This window comes from Aspergillus costaricaensis (assembly GCF_003184835.1).
Source record: "Aspergillus costaricaensis CBS 115574 unplaced genomic scaffold BO79scaffold_1, whole genome shotgun sequence".
Lineage (NCBI taxonomy): Eukaryota > Fungi > Ascomycota > Eurotiomycetes > Eurotiales > Aspergillaceae > Aspergillus > Aspergillus costaricensis.
In genome coordinates this window covers 2154873-2176611 of record NW_020291801.1, presented here as the reverse complement: position 1 = coordinate 2176611, position 21739 = coordinate 2154873, and the positions used below count along the sequence as shown (strand labels likewise).

The following is a 21739-nucleotide window of genomic DNA, read 5'->3' as shown; positions in this document are numbered from 1 at the left end:
GGCAAATGACCGGGGCTGATGTTCTCGATTGTTCTACTGTTTCATTGAGAGCCCGGGATCACCTCAACAGATCAGGCGGATGGGAATCAATTCCTTGTATAATAGTGTCCCTTTTTTTCATTTGTTTGATTTTCCTTTGTATTAGTTTAGTCTTCAAGATACCCAACTTAGTAGTTATAATGAACCTAGTACTAGTACTTTATTAGCTCTCTAATCTAGTCTAGTTCACAGCCCAACCATCCCACCAAAACTAGAGATCAAACATAATAACAAGGATTAGAGAACTAATAGAAGGAAAAAAAAGTACGCAAGATTAGATCCTGCAGACGCACCCAGCCAGCAAGCAAGGCAACATACATACATACATACATACATATGCAGCATGAGATCATCATCTAACTACAAAGTAACAAATACTACGTAGTTAATCATGCAAGGTACTTCTTCAGCCCTTCGCTCATGGAAACGTCAAGAATTAATACTCATCATATACTTGCAAGGATCGGACCCGGGAATCAGGGAATAGTTGCAGTAGTGGGAAACTTTAAGGCTGAGTACCAATTCACATGTACTTTTGTGTTGTGTTCAGCTGGGGTGGAGTGGGTGGGGATCGAAAGGTATGGGGCTGGATTTGGTGGGTACGGATGATTAGGGAGATGGGTACTATGGATGGGTTGTTGCGGTTGGGCAGGAAGTGAGATTTTGGGGTGCTTAGTTAGGTAGGATAGGAGGTGGGTATTATTTATGTTATGGGAGTATTAGGAGTACGAGTAGGTGTTTATGGAGTGAATTATTATGCGTCTGTAATAGTCTATGGGATAAATATATATTCATGAAGTACGGGATAGACAAGAGATCGCCTTGGTAATAGGATTTACTAGTATGGCTGAGTTGACAGGTACTACAATTCATCCCAATTATCGTAGTTTTGAGCAGGGATTGGGATTGAAATACAGTAGTAAGATGAAAAGAAAATGAAGCCTAGGTATCTACCTAATTACCATCTCTGTTGATTGTGTCATTTTGGGCATAAATAAGAAACATAGAAGAAGTATGTGGCGTCGCAGGCGTAGTAATTCCAGAGTAGCAGCAGTGGGGACTGGATTAGTTGCTGTCCCGACCCTGCAAAAATGTTGCATATTCAGCCAACTTCTGTAGTGCAATATCCATACTTCGTCTGGAATACTGAACCCCAACCACTGTCGGTTTTTCTGGGCGCCCTGTAACATCATAAGAGAACTTTGTCCCCAGCACAGGATCAACGATAGGATCCCGCAACAGCGCAGGAAAATGTATCCTTCCATATTGCCTCTGCGTCGTATATCCCATCAGATGACGCACGGAGATTTCGGTGAGTGATGAGAATTCGGAAAGAGTCCTGAAAATGGCTGCCCACGCCCCAGAACCAAGAGTGAAAGAGCCGAGGTGTATTTTGACCAAGGTCCGCTTGGAAGAGAATAAAAGCCTGATCAAATCCTGGTCTGAGTCTACGTTGCCACACATCAGATGCAGCTCTTGTAGTCTCAGAGGAGGCCGTGTCGCCAAAGACATTTGAAACATAAGAGGCGCCGCGCATTCGCCAAAAGAAAAGTCAATTGTCAGTCGTTCTAAGCGATTCTTTGCATGGTGTATGAAATGTACCACAAAGTTAACCTCTCCCTCTTCTTCCACTTCAAACTTGAACGTGAGGGCTTCCAGAGTAGAACAGCACGTAGTGATGAACTTTGGGTCGTGGAGGAGGCCGTTGTGAACGCGGGACAAGTCGAGCGGGTCGAGCGAATAGAAACCTGGCCGTTTGAATAGAATACTAAGCTCTCGTATTGGACGCTCTATTGCGATTAAAATGCTGAGCAGGACTGTGATAGTATCATCAGGGGTTGTTTTGTCGAATGGGTCGGGGTCATCAAGCGGATTCCATCTGTGCAGACGAAAACTCTGGCAATTCACTAGGCGCAGTAAGACTCCTTGCCACCTTTGAATAGATTCTTGTGGAACAACAAGGAGTCCAGAGCGGTGATGTTCCCACGTAAGTCCCGATCCTATGATATCCTCCTCTGTGCCATCGATACTTAATGTTTGGACGAGGGAACACAGTTCTTGATTCCGCGATAACAAGTCAAGTTTTTGAAGTGATGTAAGAGACAGGTTTGTTGTTATGTTTTCCAGGTATTTGCAAAACAGAGGAAAGGTGCAGTCATGTATGGCTTTGCAGGTGAGACGGAAAGAACACAAGGCTGAGCAGTCCAGGCAGGCGCCTATAAGTAACAACAGCTCAGCTGGCAGGGTGCAAATAGGAAAATAAACCGACCTTGACGGACTCATAATGATTGTTCTGAGAAAGGAGGAAGAGTATAGGCGCTTCGGCAAGGCTGAGAGAAGTGATATAGTAAGTTGTTTACTACTAACTATGGAGAACGTCCCCGCATCCTAGATTACATCAGCGGGGGCCAGGAGATCCTTCTTATTTGAGAATGGGCCCTAGTAGGGTCATTCGAGGACTGTTGGTATTTTCATCATCTCTATGCTTATTGCTGTTTCGAATCGGTTCTCAGAAGATACAGTATGGGGTTGTCCCTTTAAGCTTTTCGTGAGTGCATACTTACATACATCCAACATACCTAGGAGACATGAATTAGAAAACGATTTAAGTGTATGTTAGTCATTTGAGCGTGGTACTCCCTGTAAACGAATAAAGAGGCGCACCTAAACTGCATCTTCGAGGGCTGCGGTTTCCCAATCCGGTTAGCGGGGATCCTTCGGTCTAGATAGTCCCATCCTTGCTCACTCAGCGACATGCGCACACGTAGCCTAGACATTCTAATTCTATATGCCTTTCGAAACTTCTGGCACCTGTTGTGGTGTCTGATGCACTAAGCAATTTGCTCTGCTGCTGAATATAGGTCTCTGATTCCTCCATCCTGACTATGTCGAGATGTGCAATCCTCAATCCCTGAAGAACAATACACACCTTACTAAGTCCCTGATTGGTGGACTCGAAGAGAGTAATTCGCGTCTGAACCGGTCAGGAAAGTCTCGCATAAGACACTGGGCTCCGAAAGTGAAGACCGGTTGTATGACTTGCCGGTAAGACTAATATTTCTGTCGCTGGGACATGAGTTGTTGATACAGGCAGGATCCGGAGAGTGAAATGTGACGAGACAAAGCCCGTGTCAGTAAGCTTCTCTGGCCGGTCATATTAAAAGTAGTATAGCCAGAGCTCGCTGACGGTTATGACTCTGCAGTTGCCAGCGATGCTCTTCTACCGGAAGAAAGTGCGAAGGCTACAATTCAGTCCCCCAAGGGCCGCCCACTACGGTCCTCGGCGTGGTACAGATGCCTTCCTATTGGGAAGTAGTATCAAGTAACCCTGTAGAAACCGAGAGTTTTCGGTTCTTTCACTCAGTCACTACCCCCAATCTGGCTGGCTTCTTTGATCAGGGCCGCTGGGCTCGCAGATTGCTCCAAATGTCGCACCAGTACCCTGCCCTGTGGCATGCCATGACGGCGGTGGCCTGCATTCACCGAGACTTCATGGTGAACACTACGCCGATTACCATGTCAAGGATACAGGATAGCATCAAGGTGAGGCTTGCGTTGCAACAGTGGAACAAATCCATCCAAAGTCTGCAAGAACTGCTCTCAGGACAGGTTTTGACCAAATTGGACAGACTGGTCATCCTGAGTGTTTGCATGTTATTCATTACCATGTCAAGTCTGCAGGGTCGTCAGTTGCAGGCTTTTGTGCACATCAACGGCGGACTGAAGCTAATTCACCAGTGGAAATTGGCGGACAGAGGTGAAGACCAGAGAGATGAAGATTCAGATCTGGATGTGTTGCTTGTCTTGTTTACCCAACTCGACTCACAAGCGCGCCCCTACGTTCCCAGTCTTTCGAATGACCTTGAATGGACGGACAAGCAGATCATTTTGTCGTCGTCTACCAACCCCTTCAAGTCTCTGCTAGAGGCATGTGTTGCCCTGGAGGTGCATTTCAACAAAATGATGCAAATATTTACGAATAATTCCATATATATAAACGGTCCAGACGCTGGGATGCAGATCAAGAGACAACAGTGTCTTCTTGGTCTTACCGAATGGGATATCAGGATTGACAAATACCTTAAAATAACACCGCAGCTACAAGATGAGAGGCCTTTGAAACTTCTCTATGTCCGGCGCAGACTCGCACAAGTGGCTCTGTCCATGGACCTGACGAAAGGCGAACTAGCTCATGATGACTTCTTCGAGGACTATGCGTACATGCTCAATTTGATGGGCGACATCCTAGAAGATCCCATAAATCCCTTGGACAGCCAGCCTGAAAATATATACCGGATACAAAAGATGAGCTTCCATCTGGAGACAATCACGACGGAGCCATTATTCCTGATTGCACTCCGCTGTCGAGAACCCACGATCAGGCGGCAGGCGATCCGTCTTCTCAGACAGTACCCAAGGCGCGAAGGCATCTGCGAAGGGATGGCAGCTCTTAAGATTGCGGAACGAGTGATGGAAATTGAAGAGGAATGTTTAACCAGCCCTGATAATGCTTGCGCTCGTGGGAAGTGGATTTGTGAGAACCACCGAGTAACATGGCTACAATTCTTCCTGGTTCATGATCGGCAGGCGCGGACTGTGGTGCACACTCGGGAGGATCTGCTGCACGGCCGGCCAGGGAGAGAAATTGTGACGACGTATTGGTGATTGTTCTTGATTCATGGATCTGAATATAGATAGACCCCATACTGGACAGGCTACTGCCAAGAGTGATGAGGAAGATGACATGGATGTAAACACAAATCCAGACCTACTATGCTGCTGAGCAGTAAATACATATCACCAAATAATTGAATGATCAATAGAGACGAAAATACAAAAATTGTATTATCTCATAGCGACATAATCAAAATTACATATTACCAATGTATCATAAAAATATCCATCCTCCACTCTACCCCCCTTCATACCCAAGAACGACTACCATTAATCTCTTCCCCCAATAACTGTAACCAACCCAGTCTTGAAAGAAGCACCAGGAACAGTACTCGACGGAGCAGCAGTATCAGTAGTAGACGACGACGACGAAACTCCCACACAAACCTCCGTATCAGGAACCAACCCCTCGAGACAGTTTCTCTTCCCCGAGAGAGCCGGATTCCATGTATACAGATCTGCCATGGTGATGCCGTTGAAGTGCATGATGTCGTAGCAGTCGTCGTGACTATTCATACAAACCATATTAGTTAGTCATAGTGCTAATTGGGGAGTGGGGGAATGAGAAGTAAAATGGAGAGAAGGGTTACTCACATCGACACAAGCCACCATTTAATACAGTCCTTAGTAACTCCCGGTTGACGACGCGGATGGGCCGTTGGGAAGCTCATGGCAGTAATTACGGGCCTTGTTCGGGTCTTGGGAGTGCTGGGGTCGGCGACGCAGTAGTAGTAGCCGTTCTATTCATTTGTGTTTAGCTCACGACTTCGTATCAAAGTAATAGACCTGGGGGTTGTAGATTGTAAAGGAAGAAGTGGGAAAGGAAAGGGAAAATAACGTACCTCCAAACCATAGCAATGAACACCGATATCAGGATTCCACGCCACGAACTGAGCCTTATCGAACGTGCCGAACATCTCCACGATCAAGTCGCACGTATCACCATCATCCTTCTTGTACCAGGCCGTGCAGTTCTTGGCTGTGCCTGGCTTTAGCGGATAGGGCTGAGTAGTGACGGTGGGCGGGGAGGGGCAGTTGGTGTCGTTGTAGGCTGCGATGCAGTAGGAGTAGCCTGGTAGGATACCGGAGCAGTCTGCTTTCAGGGCTGGGTTCCATTCCAACAGAAGAGGGAATTTCAGCATGGGGTTGCTGGCGAGGATTTGGTCGCAGGTGTCGGACTGGTGTTTTGTTTGGTTAGTATTAGTGTGTATGTATGTTTTTGTGGTGGTGGATAGGTAGGCAGGGAGACTTACAGGCTGAGCTTCGTAAAAGGCAGAGCAGCTTGGGGCGAGACCCGGTTGGGTTTTGGTGGGTGGGTAGACGGATGTCTCCGTTGGAGTGGGACGCGGCGTCCAGGGAGTGGGATCGGGGACTGTGTCGTTGGTGGTGGGATAGATTATGGTTAGAGCGGGACGTTTGATACCCACGCACACCCAGTAGCCGGAGATGGGGTAGTCGCAGTCTGCTTTAAGGTCGGGGTTCCACTCCAGTCTGTGGTTATGCATGTTAGTTAGGGCTGACCCGGGTGGGAAGGAGGAATACTTACAGCTCGTCCATGGTAATGCTGTTGCCGTGGCGCTGGTAAATTGACCTGCAGGTGTCTCCTGGCGCAACTAGATACCATTTGTCACAGTCTTTGGGCTGGCCGGGATGGGTCTTGGTCGGAGGCCATGCGGTGTCAATGGGAGTTATGGTCTGGTTGTATGAGGTGATGGGGTTGCGGGTTGAGTAGGTCGCGTTGGTCGTGACCATTGTGCTGGGGAAGGGGCTAATTGGTGGGCGTGAGCTAGGAGTAGGTGTGATAGAGGGCGAACGGGGGATTGTAGAGGTTGAAGTTCTGGGAGTGGTGGAAGTGACAGGAGTACTTGGACAGGTCAACGTAGTTGAAGTGCGGGATGTACTTGGAGTTGACGTGGGTGGGTTGGAAGTGGTAGAAGGTTTGGGCGTGCTCAAGGTGGTTGAAGTGGTCAACGTGGTCGAAGCACTTGAGGTAGAAGTAGTGGGAACACTCGAAGTCGAAGTAGTGGTACTAGACGTGCCCGATGGGGGCAGGGCCGTTGTCAATGTAGTTGAAGTACCAAGAGTTGTAGACGGGCTAACAGTCGTAGTCACAGTAGTAGTAACTATTACCGTAGTCTGACCATTCGAAGTCAAGGTTGTGGTCAAAGTGAGCGTGGTGGTGAACGTGGTGAAAACAGTCGTAGGTGATAAACTAGTCGAAGTGGTCGACGTACCGGTAGTCCACGTACTCGAGGTAGTAGATGTGGGAAGGAAAGTTGTCGAAGTGGTCGACGTGCCGGTAGTCCACGTACTCGAGGTAGTAGACGTAGGAAGGACAGTTGTCGAAGTGGTCGACGTGCCAGTAGTCCAAGAAGTAGAAGTGGTGGAGGTTGGAAGGGCAGTTGTCGAAGTGGTGGACGTAGTCAAAGTGGTTGAACTCGTTGTCGTCGAAGCCGAAGTCGCTGTCGCTGTCACAGTCGAGGTAACCGGTCCAACGCCCACGCAGTACGCATAGTCTGCCCAGAAATTGACCAAGCAGTCCAGAGAGACAGCCGGATTCCATTGTTGGAATTGCTGGGGGCTGATGCCAAAAGCCTTCTCGACTGCGTAGCAAGTATCACCCTTCTTGGCAGTATAAAACTGAACGCAATTTGGGGCAATCCCTGGCATAGTAGGACCATGAGGACCATTTGCGGCCGGCCCAACACCCACGCAATAAGCATATCCGGGCCAGAAGTTGACCAGACAGTCCAACGAGACAGCGGGATTCCACTGCTGAAACTGCTGCGGAGTAAGCCCGAATGCTTTCTCTACTGCATAACAGTAATCTCCTTTTTGGGCAGTGTACCACCGGTTGCAATTTGCTGCAATGCCAGTCATGGTTGGGGCATGAGGAGCAGTGTCTGCAGATGTCGGAATTGCTACCGGTCCAACTCCCACGCAGTATGCGTAACCCGGCCAAAAGTTGACCAGGCAATCATGGGAGACGGCGGGATTCCATTGCTGGAATTGCTGCGGAGTGAGCCCGAATGCTTTCTCCACTGCGTAGCAATTGTCTCCTTTCTGAGCAGTGTACCAACGATTGCAATTTGCCGCGATACCAGTCATGGTCGGAGCAGGAGGAGCAGTGTCTGCAGATGTTGGAATCGCTACTGGTCCAACACCCACACAGTATGCGTAGCCCGGCCAGAAGTTGACCAGACAATCACGGGAGACTGCAGGGTTCCACTGCTGGAATTGCTGAGGAGTGAGTCCAAACGCCTTTTCCAAATCATAGCAGGTATCACCCTTTTTGATAATGAACCATCGGTTGCAATCAGCTGGGGTTCCTGACATGGTTGGGCCATGAGGGGTGGGATCTGCTGCAATGCCAGCGACATCGATAGCTGGGGATTGAGCAGCTGCAGTCCATAGCAGTAGCAGCAGGGCAGACAGCCATGTAGGAAGAGTACCCATTATGGTGGATAGTTCCTGGTCGGTGTTGTAGTGAGAGAATCTGTAGGTACTGTAGGGACTGTAGGGGAGAAAAAAGGGAAGTAGTGAGGGAAAGAAAAAGAGAGGGAGGGAGGAGTAAAAAGCAGTAGAATTTATGGCAGCTTTACAGAGGTAAAATTGTGAGAAAGAGTGAATACTAGATATGTGAAGGGGTGAAATCAAGCCAGAATCACGGGGCTAGCAGGTAATAAATTGATTAACTACAACCTCTTTTTGCCATTCCCCACATTCACTCAAACTACATACTTCCAAATTCCTTCCCCCCAACAGTGAAAGAACATGTAAAGCCACACTTTCCGTCTCCTACCACACCCAATTGGCGAAGAGTGACTTCTAGTTCGAACAGCCGGCGTACATTCTGAATGTCGAGAAGTAAGGGCTCCTGGGATCGTTGTACAGAGTCCTTACTGGAATTCCATACACAGTACCATAGAGAAGCTTCAAGCCATCTACATCTTCAACACTGGGGTCTTCTGTCTCTTGGAAAATTGTCCCGTCCGCCAACATTATGACCACTGAATAATCAAACTGCCCGCCCAGGTGAGAACCGTAAAGCATGATAGAGTCAAAATCAACGGTGGCTCTGTTTGACCATATTCCATGGGGAGATATGACTTCATCAAACGGCATAGGAAGGTAATCATAACTTGGAAACCCAACGGCTCGGGCCGCCTTCCAGCTCGTGCAGACACCATTGTCTCCCCAGATCTGCTCCTGTGACATCCCCTGGGTCAATTCTGTGAAATCCTTCAATTGGTCACAGTTGAAGGCGAACACTTGGCGCCCCGGTATCCAGTAATAAGGGTTTTGGTGTTCGTGATACATCCCAAATGAGTGTGCGAGCTCGTGAGCAAAGGTAGCGATTCGGTACGACTCTGAGTCCCTGTAGTACAAGGATACCCACATTGCAGGCTTCGTAGGCCTCGGATAATTGCTCGGGTTCAGGTAGGACAGAGTGGGAAAGCCAACATCTGTGGCAAACAACTCGGGGGTATCGATGACCAGCAACTGTTCATTTGGCGTGTTCTGGCATCCATCTGCGCCAACCTCCCTCACTTTGAAATCCTCAGGCAGCCCTGCCGCATACCATAATCTCATCGCATTCCGGAAGTAGTTATGATATTTTCTCCAGGTTGCCTCGCTTTCGTAGCACAGCTTGATGGTCTTGTCGGGCCAGAGGCGGCTCCAGGGCTCTACTGGCTTGACTGACAACCATTCGGGAAGCATGAACCGAGCATGCTCCCACTCAGGATGGCCAGCATTGACCGTGGGGGAACTGAGTAGTTGAAGAAGGAGAATTGGAAGGAGAATTGCCCACATCTTTGGAAGTGGCATGGTGTTCGAACGGTTCGAAATGGTGAACTTGAGGAGGAGAGAGATATTGGGGCGTAATGGCAAGACGGAAGGTATAGAAGAAGACAATCATAATAAATAGAGAATGTGAAACCACTTTCGGTCTCTCCACTATACTGGAATACTGGTTGTTGGTTCACTACAAGCAATTCACAGACATGCACGTGCCTGGATATTTTCTAATATAGCTCATAGTTCGATAGCTATTTGGAAGTGTCGATTAACGTGAGCTTTCTCGAATTTGTCAATCATATCTGTAGGGTAAACAGTGTGAATCGCTTTTAAGAAGTCTGGAAAGTCACATTGAACATGCAAACTTTCATACTATTCTAACCCAAATTCACGGTTCATTCCTGTACTCCTTCCATCACTTCTACAGCTTCACGATATTATTGGAGATAATCTCTTGTTATTAGTTATTTTGAGCTCGCAGAAGCTTGCTAATGACATATTTAGACTACACAGTCACAATTATTCTCCAACAGTCTGGACATCCACGCACAACTTGCCTGATCCCATCATAGCCAGCCTTCATTTACAGTTCGTTCTTGTGCTCTCTGGTGTATGAAGCGGAATAAACAGCTGGTTCAAATTTAATAATAACATCCATAAGCTAAACAGTCTCAATTGTCCATTAGTTGTCTTGAAAATCCACCCATAACATGCATACACCCCTCAGATTCTAGCCGTCCTTCACAGTTCATTTCTATGCTCCTTCCACCACTTCTTCCACCCCAGAACATCATCAACATCTCTTCTCCCAGCTTCAGGAAGAATAATTCCCCGAGCAGGGAGAATCCTTGATTTGTTCTTTCCCATAGCACCCCCTAGAGCGTCGATCATAGTTCCATCATCCAGATCAATTGCCCAGACCATAGTTCCCCCAAGGCACCGCTTGTTGGCATAGTCCATCTTCATCCGTAGGGTCTCTTGGTTATCAATGGAAACCCATTGATCCTTGTCCCAGGTTACGATGGTAACCGCTGCGTCTTTGTCGAGAGTCACGTCGGTACCACCCTTCTGAATGATCTTGTTGACCTCATACGTGGCCAGCACTCCTGGTGTGCCGGTACATTCGCCTGCTCGCGCCCCTCCAGAGAACTCACAGCCAGGCTTCTTACACCCGGGATCCTTCATCGTGAAGCTGCGGCCATAGAAGCCTAGTCCAAGGTTAACTCTCTCCGGATTGATGTTGTTGCGCCAGAGAAGCTCTAGGGCGCTGTTAATCTCCGTTAGATTAGTGTGTGCGAAGGCGTACGGTCCAAGCTGCTTATTCGTGGAGTCCCAAGTGCCGTCTGTGGATCAGTCAGTGAGGTTAAGTTTAATTTGATCCAGAATCGCATCTCACTTACGAATATCATAAGACATGACGTTAAGGAAATCCACATGCGGCTCGAGATTGACAATATCGAATCCCCTCAGGTACCAGTAGGACGTCGGCTGCAGGACGTTAACACCATGCTCATCAGGAGGAGAGACAAACTTACCAGAGTGATGGAAATTCCATACTTCCTTCCTGTCTGGTTCAACCGTTCCCTCAGTCTCTTCACCATAGTCACAAAATTGACATAATCCTCGGGTTTCCCGCCCCGTTCGTCAGTCACAGGGTATTCCCAATCAATATCAACGCCATCAAACCGATTATTCTGCATAAAGCTAATCAGGGATCCGAAGAACGTATCCTGAGCGGCCTCGGAAGCGGCTAGATCAGAGAAAGTGGTTCGAGTCGGGCCCGGGTCATTGAATGCCCATCCCCCAATGGCAATCCACACCTCGAGATTACTCTGTTGGCGCTTGAGTGCCGTCACGCCCTGGTACAATGATGCAGTGAGATTGTCCATGGCAGTGATGCGGAATGACTGAGGGTCAATTGAAGCGAATGCGTAGTTGATGTGTGTGTAGAAGCCGAGAGGGATATCGGCTGGTCCCATTTCTGTAAGAAGCTGTGTTAGTGATGAGTTGAAGGAGTAGTCTCAAGCAACTCACTTCCACATGGGCGTTCCAAGTTCCACCCCTCGTAATACCCGACTGTACGCTTTTTGGCACTGGTGCCGCCGCATTGGGGAGACACGACGGTGGCATCGCCACAGAAGTCCTTGGTGGTTCCTGTAGCAGATAATTAGGTGAGGTTGAGATGAAAGATGAAGAGTAGGAACCCACCGCAGAAGCCGAACTTGCTACAACAAACATTTAGCGGACAAGTGGACGCTTGAGACCATTCTTTACCCCAACCAGGATCGCATTCGCTCTTGCGATCACAGTTCGAGGTGCAATTTTTGCCGCAGAATTCAGGACCAAAACCACAAAAACCCGAACCAGTGGAGTCACTATTCCAGTGGTCAGTAATGTTTAGATCGAATACAAAGTTTATATGGTAGGTGACTCACATAGGTCCACAGCATCCTATTTTACATCCTTTATCCTTGGCACACTTGTACCCATCATCACTCGTAGAGGAAGTGGGAAGGAGTTGGAAAGGATAGACAGGGTCAAGATTCGACGGAAGAGCTCCCCAGGCGAGATTGTGCGCGAAGACAGCGCTAGAAGTCAGTTGCCAACCGAACAGGCAGAGCAGAAATGCCGAAAACACTGACATGTTGGCAACGGTGGTTCGACAAGGTTGGTAGCAGAGTTTCTTTGAAGATGGGATATCGATTCGATGTCCATCTTTTTATGAAGGAAAGGAAAGGGACAGTGATTGACCTGAGTTCGGGCCAACGTGTGTTCACGGGAACTTCATATTCTGCATGTCTTTCACTTCTCATAGAACTTCACGGTAACAGAGAAGAAATTTTTATGGATATTTGTCATGGAGGATTGTTCTGGACATTTGTCAAGGTGGATCGTGCTCGTGAATCGTACTCGTGAATCGTGCTTGTGTGCTCGTGAATATGCCTGAATGATTTGAGATGTTAGGTCTAGTTCCCGGCTCATGCTCCCTCGATATAAACTCGGAAATCTCCTCAACCAAAGCTTTTCCTCCATCCTCCTGTCCTCTTCCATCCCATCCCCCGGCTCATCTTCGCGCTGTCCGTTACAGGATGTTTTGGCTCATATTTCTGCTGGTGATTCTTGCCACTGGCAGTCCTGACATTAATACTCCTCCACATGATCCTCCCTCATCTGATCTACCCATCACAGACCTCACCTTCGTTCGCAAATGGGCAGCCATTGGCGACAGCTACACAGCAGGCATTGGTGCCGGTGATCTGTGGAGCGATAAAAAAGAAGACACCAAATGCTCCCGCTACGACAAGTCATATGTAGCACTTCTGAAGCATATGTTGGGTCCACAAGTGACCAATTTCACATACACGGCATGCAGTGGCGCTCGTACTAGCGACATCTACAGCCAGGCCCAGGACCTTGATAAATTCCACGACCTCATAGTCCTGACCGGTGGAGGAAATGACTTGTGCTTGGTATGCTAGCCTCTCCTTCATCTCACTATAGTGAGCCTCTAACTGACTACCTGGCCAGTCCGATATCATCACCACCTGCATCTTTCTCCCTTTCAATAGCGAAGAGAAGTGTCAGAAGGTCATTGAATTGGCTCAAGAAAACATCAAGTTTATCCTGGGGTACAACGTTCGCAGGATCCTCGAAGTCGCTGTGAGCAAGGTGAATGCTTTTGGCATCATTGTCTGGGCTCTTTACGGCCAGTTCTTCAACACGGAAACTGATGACTGCGAGAAGAATCAGGACTGGGCCTTCCCTGGTCTGGCTCCATTCGATGCTTTGCCTTTGACTCGCGAGCGTCGCGAGAAACTCAATCAACTGGTTACTGACACAAACAAGGTCATTAAGAAAACCATCGAGGATTTTGTCATGGATAAGGGAAAGTATTTCCCAAGAGTGCATATCCGTACTGCCGATTGGAATGACTTCATGAAAGACGGCCTCAAAGGACAGTACTGCGTGCCAGAATCAACAGGCAAATATCCCGATCCCATGCAGCCGAACTTGCATTTCTTCAAGCCAGACACCACCTATGAACGCCACACGGAACTGAAAGCGAAGCGCGACAACATCACCGAAACCTCCTTTTCCTCCTCCGCCGATACTAATGACACCCTTTCATCTTTGTACGACTCTATCCTCTACCGCTCTCCCAACCCGGCTGCAGCTGCCCTTTACGAGCTGAATCCCACCGGCGTAACCTTACCCCCAGGCTGCCCGGGTGACAAAGGTATAGGATTCGGGCTCCCCGACCGCTGGGGCAAATACTTCCACCCAAACGAGCTCGGCCACAAGACCATTGCCTCCTTCGTGCTAGATGGCATATATGCCGCACGGGCTGATTTCCTAGGCAAGAGGAACCCCATCTGCTCGCGCGGTTTCGAGGAGTTCCGATGCTGGCAAAATGACGGCCGAAAGGACTACGCAAGCGCGGACCTCCTAAACAAGAACTACAAGACCTACTGCAAGGAAGTAAAACCCCCCAAGAAAACGGCAAATTGGAAAGACGAGCGCTGGTTCCACCAACAAACCCCAGAAACGCACAGCTTCAGCATCCAACTCAGCGACGGCGCCACTCACTTCGACCAAGGCCACTGCATGGAGTCCTTCGAACGTATCATCAACTCCTGCGATGGCAATGATCCGAAAAATCCGATGAACTGGAAATTCGGGGGTCGCTGGACTCGCGGGAGCTATACGTATGAAGTTAACATTGCGAACTCGTTCAAGAGACCCTGGCCGCCGACGAGAGAAGTTGGGGGTTTTTGCGATAGCAGTTATAAGTTCTGGTACCAGAGGTATGATATGAGAGGCAGAGGATGGGCAACTTCGGATGCGGGTCAGGATACGCTGAAGCCGGCTATTATAAGCTGCGTGGGACACGGACTTACGGGATGGGACTTTCAGTATTTGGATCATCCGGATTCTGATGGAAATGAGTGGGTGGCTAAATTCAATACGCCAATTTTGACGGGACCCAGATGCTTTGATAATAATAGGGTGCAATTCAACGCTGGGGGTTTCACGCGGGGTTGTCATGGGGTGTTGCGACGTGATCCTTGAGGTCAATGAGGGATGAATTAGGGTTACGGGTGAGATAGATAGTCAGCCGAAGGGCGATGGACTCGCTTGTGTGACCGCTCATGATATTGGGAACATGTAATCTAGTGTTGGGCAGAGAAACGAGTTGGATTTATCTAATTTTTCGATTATTCTTTGAGTTCTACCTCTGAATCAATTGGCAAATATCGCTGTGTCTCAATAGTAACAAGTGTGATTACCGGGTTAATTTGGTAACTACAGCATCATGATGTATCCGCGCCAGTTTAATAAATTATCATTGAGTTACTTCTTCCCTGCCATATACAAATACTAAATGGGTGATTGTCTCAATATTTCTGTTGTTTGGAAATATATACATGTATATATATTATATATATATATATATGGCACCCGTATTCTAAGGTGTAGTAACTTCCCCTGCTTGGCGCCTTACATGTACATCCCTTTAGCGCCTGCCAAGAATCTTCGGTCTTCCGCACCAGACACCCCGTTACATTCATTAGTTACTTTGTTCTCTCTTTCCTCTTTCCAGTTATCTTGGTTATTCATAACCCGGCTCTTCTCCTTGCTACTCACTCTGCACATAGCCTTGGCTGCAAGGTGCCTCTGCTTTTATGAGATGCAGTCCATAAGTCGTGCAATGAAGCGCATATCCTTCCTTCGCGCCAAACCTCTCCAGCTCTCACGTTCACTCTCAACTATAACTCCCATTCCCCAACACGAACTTGTGGACGAGGAGCTCAGTCCTGGCTTCAATCCCAAACACTACTATCCTGCGAAACCCGGGGAGGTTCTTGCCGATCACTATCAATTGCTAGTCAAGATTGGGTGGGGGGGCGGTTCAACTGTGTGGCTCGCCCGAGATGTCGCAAGGCATGTACATATTGACTTTCATACGTAATTGCGGCCACGGTTCGCATTTCTAACCTCTATTCGAACCACACGGTTAGATATCGATGGCAGGCTGAACGCATTGTAGCCCTCAAAATCCTCAACAACAACAATCCCAAGGGTGCCGACCATGAGCGTCGTATTGAAGAACACATCGCTGAGCAAACTCCTTCACACCGCGGTCGTCCGGTTATCCGCAGTTACCTTGAAAGCTTTGAATTGGCAGGTCCCATCGGCAAACATATCTGTCTAGCCTACGAGCCATCGCGGGAGCCTCTCTGGTTATACCAAAGACGGTTCGAAGGCGACAGGTTCACCCTGCCGATGGTTAAAGCCTATATTCTTATCATTCTAGCTGGTCTCGATTACCTACATTCTGTGTGCAAGGTAGTCCATACTGGCGAGTATATCCATCTGGCACCAAAATTTATTAATCTAATACACTTTTGTCAGACCTGAAACTCGACAATATCCTCATAACCTTCGAAAATGAGAACATCCTCCCGAGATTCGTCAAAGAACAAGAAAAGGCTCAGTCGATGCAATGCAAGACGGATCCGGAAACCGGTCGCGTCATCTACCGCTGTCACAACAACTTCGGACCACTTGACCCGAGCGGACTCGGCAACATATACCCTCAAATAACCGATTTTGGCGCCGCGACTCTACTCGGCACTGGTGGAGATGATGGCGCCGTTCAACTGGGTACTCGTCCTATACAACCTGACTATTATCGCGCACCAGAGGTCATTCTGGGATGTGGGTGGAGCTATAGTGCTGATATATGGAATCTGGGTGTTATGGTAAGACATACATGCATTCAAGAGTACGTGGTGATCATAAAGTACTCACGTTCTACAACAACAGATATGGAATATACTCGAAGGCACAGAGTTGTTCACCCAGGTACAGGATGCGGAGGGAACTTACCTCCCAGAAGTACATCTAGCGCAGATGATAGCCCTGCTTGGGCCCCCGCCTAAGAAATTGCTTGTGATGTCGGAGTCCATGGCACAGGTTGAGTGGTCACCAGCTATCACTGATGAAAGGGGTAAGATATTCAAGAACAATAGGGAATACTTTGGTGGGCCTTTCTTTGATGAAGAAGGTATTGATACCCTTTCCTTTTTTTTTTCCACTGCATATATGCGTGTATCTCTGACCCTAATCCATATTACGGTAGGCAACTTCCTCTACAACGATTTGATACCCGCGCGAAAGCTTGAAGATGCAGTCCCATCTCTAGAAGCGAGCGACAAGGAAGCTTTCCTATCTTTCATCAAACAGATGCTCACTTGGTTGCCTGAGGAACGAAAGACAGCTCGGGAGTTGATGGAGCACCCTTTCCTCAATGATTGAGGGGGGATGGGTGAGCTGTCATAGTATTACAGTCCAGCTAAGGTGTCTATTGCTCACTTGGGGGTCTTACTCTAAGAGCAACTCCATATACTCGCCTCGACTTGTTGGTTGGGTTGGGAAAAGTGCTCATGGTAAAGCAAACACGCATCCATCAATTATCGAACGATCAGGGTAAGATATCCCTGAAGGGTATATATGACAAACGATTCTCTCCACGATACCGTACCGATCTGGAGGATCAAGCCGAAGCGATTGAGACTTTCGGCATGGCTTGCTTTTGATCTTAGTCTCGAGAGATATTACTTGGTCATGCTATTATTTATGCCTGGTAAACTAGATATTCTCTGATGTGATGCGAAGGAATCAATGATATAAAGTGTAGACTGTAGCGATGTGGAGTAGTAGGGATGTACTAAATATATGAACCAATCAGATCAATCAGTTACATATTTAAAGATACTACTAACGGTGTGATACTACTATGTAAGTAGCTACTACATAGTTCCCAAAGTAATATGAAGTATTGCTGCGCTTGAGATGCTATTCTTTTGGATTGATGTACTAGTTTACATGTTATTTACTTGATGTTATCATGTAATCATCATCATAATAACGTTGTCAGCCGCAAGGCTGTAGGTTTGCGAGGCTGAACTTTATCTTTACTTGTGTAGGACTCGAACTAACCATATATCCTGGTGAAGATTCTCATATCTGCGAATGATTACTGCTACTGCTGCTGAGATGACTTACATATTCCAAAATCCTCATATGCTTCGCAACTCCCAGCTACAACTACTGCACAGCACGCATAGAAATCTGTACACTATGTACCTTAAACAATATATAGACTAGTAGCGAATCCGACCCTGAAGCAAAAGAAAAAGGAAAGTAAACTACAGTTTCGTCATGGCTGTCATCATAATCATAAGATAATAAGTAAGAAATTATAACCCCTCCTCATACCCCTATCCTTCCAACCAACCTATCTGCCATACCCAGCAAGTAGATACCCTCATCCACACCTCCAAACCCCCCTCAGATCTGGTCTACAAACAAAAGTCAGCAAACCTCAACCCCGCAAAAAGAGTATAAACGGTATCAGGGAACATACTCAACGTCATACTCAAACTAACATCCGTATTCTCAACCATATCCGTAAACTCCTCGAAGCTAATCTTACCATCACCATCCTTATCAGCCTCCATGATCGTCTTATCAACAATCTGCTGCAGCTGCACATCCTTAAGATTGTTTCCGACCATCATCTTCAGCACGATGAACAATTCGCCATTGGAGATGTACCCGTCGCGATCGATATCGTATACTTTGAATGCGAAGCGCAGCTTCTCTTCTTTGTTGCCCTTGGAGCTGAAGGCTGATAACCCGGAGACGAATTCTTGGAAGTCGACGTCGCCGCCGCCGTCTTCATCGAAGATGGCGATCATTCTATCATTTCACTTTGTTATTATTATGTTTCCCAGATTTCATGTTCGGTGTAGTGTTGTTGGAAAGGTGGTATAGGGTGGGAAGGGAGGGGAGTACCTCGTGGCGAGCGGGTTAGAGGAGACTTGAGGAAGGGAGAGGAATTCATCGCGGTCGATGGTGCCGGAGCTGTCCTGTATACATCGGCATTATGATTAGCTATAGAACAGGTAGGGTAAAATAAGGTATAACGTGGAGAAGGGGGCAGTACCTTATCAAGCTTCATGAAGCGCTTGCGGAGACGGTCCACTTCATCGCGATCGACTGCCAGATTCCGATGATGTAGTCAGCAAGGCCGGACACCCCGATTGATAATTATTTTACAGACGCGACCGCTACCCACAGTTGGAGGCGGACACAATGTTTTCGAAGAGCTGAGAAGTTCCGACGGAGCCCCTGCGTCTCCGGGCATCGTAAAGGGCCGCGTTGTTGGGTTCGCTGGAATGATCCATGATGGGGAGCGGAATGTGGCGATCACAGGGAAGGAGAGAAGCAGAAGCGGCAACGGCAAGAACCAGAGACTAGGTGGAGAAAATAATAGTTTAGAAAGAGGGAGGAAAGGGAAGCAGTTCCCACACCAATTCAATACACAGTGAAACTCTGGGGGGGGAATGAATGATCACGAGGGAACAACAATAGATAGATAGATCGATATCAATCACTGCAAGCAACGAGGTTCCCCCAGCCGGCAATTTGATATCGGGCAGCCCCGCACTAACCGGAAACGGACAGGCAAGCGAACCCCTGAGGCCGTGCGCCGGGCCAAAACAGGCCACCGCCGGGTGACATTGCAACGTCAACTCATCCGCCAGTGCCAATACTACGAGATTTCCCGCGTCGATATCATCCCATCACCATCGACATTCATCACGAAACTACGTCTACGCGCTTTCGCATGATCGGCCCTATCGCCTGATACCAATTTTAGCCCCCCTCGCCCATGGTCGTTGCCCTTTTCCGCGCCCCAAAGTTCGTATGACTAGGTACGGGGGAATGGGGAGGACGCGCCCGAAAAAGCTCACCTCCAAGGCCTCCATCCCCATAGTCCGGGAGCACGACATAGATCTCATCGACGATGAAATCCAAAATGCCCTACAACAGATCGAGACCGGCGTGGAAAAGGCTGAGGAATCGGTAAGTGATGCCTCATCCCCGACCGTTGCGAGCATCCCTGTGCATATCACGTGACATCATCCCGACCTCACCCCATCGTGAAAATTTCGCACCTCGGCAGAAACACCGCAACAGCGCCTGCTAACGCCTGTTCTTGTATAGGAATTCCATCTCCAGGTCGCCATAAATGCCGCTGCGCAGGGAAAAGTAAAAGATGCCCATATTCCGACGCCGGAGACGGTCCTCAGTAACCTGCGCTATGATGAGCTCTACCCGCCTATCTTCTCGCAACCTGCGACCTACATTCGCTTCTCTGCTACGGTAGAGGACTGTTGCGGAGCCCCGTACTGCATGGACGAGGAAGATGATGTCTTCCTCAAGATCTTCAACCAAAAACGCGATGCGGGTAGTCGGTGCACCGAAGACCAGTTCGAAGAGGTTATGAGCTTCTTCGAGCTCACGTCGCGAAAGGAGCAGCCATATGCCTTTGTAGATAACTCGCCCCTCATGAGCTTCGAAGAATTCCAACAAGCGATGGACCCAGCTGTAGAGGAGAGTGTAAAGCGGTTCGCCAAGGACATCTATGAATACTGGAAGTCCAGGAGGACCAGCAACGGCAACGAGCCCCTACTACCTACACCGAAGGTGAGTCCCCTCGCTAACGGCAGTTATGAGGTTTGGCAACACCAGAGTGCTAACCGATTACCGCAGGTTGAGGCTGGTCGAGACACCGATGATACGGACCCGTATGTCTGCTTCCGTAGGCGTGAAGTGCGGCAGACGCGCAAGACCCGTGGTAGGGATGCGCAGAGTGCCGACAAGCTGAGGAGACTCAGGAAGGAGCTGGAAGATGCTCGACAGATGGTCGCTTTGGTGCGCCAACGCGAGCTAGCGAGGAAGGAGATGCTGGCCATCGAACGCCAAGTGTTCTTGCAGAGATCGGAGGTCAAGGAGATGAAGAGGAAGCTCAACATCAAGGACGATGATGAGGACCTCATCAACCAGAAGGTGAGCCCTATGCAGTCCCGCGACCGTCTGCTGCACATGCTGATGACTCTGCAAAAGCCGAAGAAGAAGCCTGTAGAAGCACCAGCTGTGCAACGCCCGGCTGCGCCTCAACTGCGCATGCCCCCCAAGGCTGGTACACAAGCTGCAGAAGACCTACAGCTGTTGGAGGATGTTCAGGCAGAGAAGGAGAACGAGATTCAGCGCGACATCAAGCAGAATATCGCCAAGCACGTCAAGTGGAACGAGGGCTATGTGGATTTCACAAGAGCACCACTCTCCCCGTCGCCAGAGCGAACTTTCGATGCTGCTTCTTTCCGCCCTGCAATCACCACTCAACTGCCCACGCCGCCATCATCGGAATCATCCGACAATATGCTGGATTCGCCCTTAGATACCACGAGTGCCATTGCTCTCCGAGATAAATTAGCTCCACATGCCATGGAATTGAGTGTGGACACCAGCAAGATGCCCTCGTTCAGACGACGTATCGGGCGCGGCGGTCGTTTGTGGATCGATCGTCGAAATCTGGTGTCCCGTTGTAGAGTCGAAATGGACCCGTGGAAGGCCGATCGGTTCAAGTATGATCAGGAGGACTCGGACGAGGATCTCGAATTTGAAGGAGACCAGTACGATATCCAGATCATGCAGCATCGGGCCATCATGGCAGCCAAAGCCCGAGACCAAGCAGCGGCGGCAGCTCAAGCCCATGCGCAGGCGCAGGCTCAACAAGCACAGGCTCAAGCTCAGGCTCAACGGCGATTGCAGGCCGAACAGACATCGGCGACCAATCCACCAAGCGGAGGGCAAACCATGGGATCCAATCCCGGGCCTGGCGCCATTGCCTCCACTTCAGAGACCTAAGCTGGCCTTTGTTCTTCTCCCCTCTCTCTTCCCTTCTGATTATGTTTTTAATCTTTCACCCCATGTTTCGCATCTGGCCGGCGTTGTTCTTTCGACATATTCTCTTACCCTCACCTGTACTTTTACCCCCTGGACGTCCTGATTCTTTACCCCATACCCCGAATATCTTTTCTTTCCGGAGCGCTGCAAAGCGTTCGACCCTCAGGATGATGTTGCCGGATGATGCTTTGTTTATGACATGACCCTGGTATTATGCGAAAGTTAGTGTACATAGCCAGTTTTGTCCTCTTTTTTCTTTTCTTTCAGCCGAGCAGTCGATAGACTCGTGTACGGATAGTGAGGCTATGAGGTCAGCGACGAAGAAGATAACAAAAATCAATATTAATTAGATGAAAAAGGAGAAAAAATCAAACTTTTGGTCTTATCCATCATAATAAAACAG

At 48.6% G+C, this 21739-nt stretch overlaps 9 protein-coding genes across 9 annotated transcripts; 4 read left to right on the top strand and 5 right to left on the bottom strand.

Moving 5' to 3' along the window:
- Positions 1–1104: 1104 nt before the first annotated feature.
- On the bottom strand, positions 1105–2322 carry BO79DRAFT_134653 (F-box protein; the record flags this gene model as incomplete). The annotated part of the gene is made up of 1 exon (XM_025678024.1): positions 1105–2322. One exon carries the CDS (start codon positions 2320–2322, stop codon positions 1105–1107), a length of 1218 nt encoding a protein of 405 aa, XP_025545563.1.
- A 610-nt stretch (positions 2323–2932) lies between these two features.
- BO79DRAFT_261983 (Zn(II)2Cys6 transcription factor) lies at positions 2933–4704 on the top strand (the record flags this gene model as incomplete). The annotated part of the gene is made up of 4 exons (XM_025686544.1): positions 2933–3084; positions 3134–3173; positions 3243–3351; positions 3404–4704. The coding sequence occupies 4 exons, from the start codon at positions 2933–2935 to the stop codon at positions 4702–4704; spliced, it is 1602 nt and encodes a 533-aa protein (XP_025545562.1).
- Positions 4705–4989: 285 nt separating this feature from the next.
- Positions 4990–8115, bottom strand: BO79DRAFT_125976 (uncharacterized protein; the record flags this gene model as incomplete). Its single annotated transcript, XM_025677960.1, has 8 exons — positions 4990–5221; positions 5308–5453; positions 5556–5891; positions 5967–6204; positions 6260–6613; positions 6686–6961; positions 7070–7716; positions 7930–8115. Coding segments are annotated over 8 exons (2415 nt in total), but the record flags the coding sequence as incomplete, so codon positions are not given.
- A 426-nt stretch (positions 8116–8541) lies between these two features.
- On the bottom strand, positions 8542–9543 carry BO79DRAFT_249923 (uncharacterized protein; the record flags this gene model as incomplete). The annotated part of the gene is made up of 1 exon (XM_025685791.1): positions 8542–9543. One exon carries the CDS (start codon positions 9541–9543, stop codon positions 8542–8544), a length of 1002 nt encoding a protein of 333 aa, XP_025545560.1.
- Positions 9544–10254: 711 nt separating this feature from the next.
- BO79DRAFT_212928 (chitinase) lies at positions 10255–12157 on the bottom strand (the record flags this gene model as incomplete). The annotated part of the gene is made up of 6 exons (XM_025683190.1): positions 10255–10856; positions 10914–11001; positions 11049–11494; positions 11548–11667; positions 11722–11888; positions 11949–12157. 6 exons carry the CDS (start codon positions 12155–12157, stop codon positions 10255–10257), a joined length of 1632 nt encoding a protein of 543 aa, XP_025545559.1.
- Positions 12158–12602: 445 nt separating this feature from the next.
- BO79DRAFT_261982 (SGNH/GDSL hydrolase family protein) lies at positions 12603–14583 on the top strand (the record flags this gene model as incomplete). The annotated part of the gene is made up of 2 exons (XM_025686543.1): positions 12603–12983; positions 13042–14583. 2 exons carry the CDS (start codon positions 12603–12605, stop codon positions 14581–14583), a joined length of 1923 nt encoding a protein of 640 aa, XP_025545558.1.
- A 534-nt stretch (positions 14584–15117) lies between these two features.
- BO79DRAFT_163787 (kinase domain protein) lies at positions 15118–17179 on the top strand. The gene is made up of 5 exons (XM_025679156.1): positions 15118–15456; positions 15534–15874; positions 15928–16277; positions 16342–16582; positions 16658–17179. The coding sequence occupies exons 1-5, from the start codon at positions 15203–15205 to the stop codon at positions 16831–16833; spliced, it is 1362 nt and encodes a 453-aa protein (XP_025545557.1). The 5' UTR covers positions 15118–15202; the 3' UTR covers positions 16834–17179.
- A 609-nt stretch (positions 17180–17788) lies between these two features.
- cnaB (calcineurin regulatory subunit B) lies at positions 17789–18956 on the bottom strand. The gene is made up of 5 exons (XM_025681954.1): positions 18659–18956; positions 18527–18579; positions 18376–18449; positions 17945–18279; positions 17789–17879 (listed from the first exon to the last, which is right to left on the bottom strand). Exons 1-5 carry the CDS (start codon positions 18765–18767, stop codon positions 17869–17871), a joined length of 582 nt encoding a protein of 193 aa, XP_025545556.1. The 5' UTR covers positions 18768–18956; the 3' UTR covers positions 17789–17868.
- A 334-nt stretch (positions 18957–19290) lies between these two features.
- On the top strand, positions 19291–21297 carry BO79DRAFT_212924 (enhancer of polycomb-like protein 1; the record flags this gene model as incomplete). Its single annotated transcript, XM_025683189.1, has 3 exons — positions 19291–19449; positions 19591–20073; positions 20140–21297. The coding sequence occupies 3 exons, from the start codon at positions 19291–19293 to the stop codon at positions 21295–21297; spliced, it is 1800 nt and encodes a 599-aa protein (XP_025545555.1).
- Positions 21298–21739: the final 442 nt, after the last annotated feature.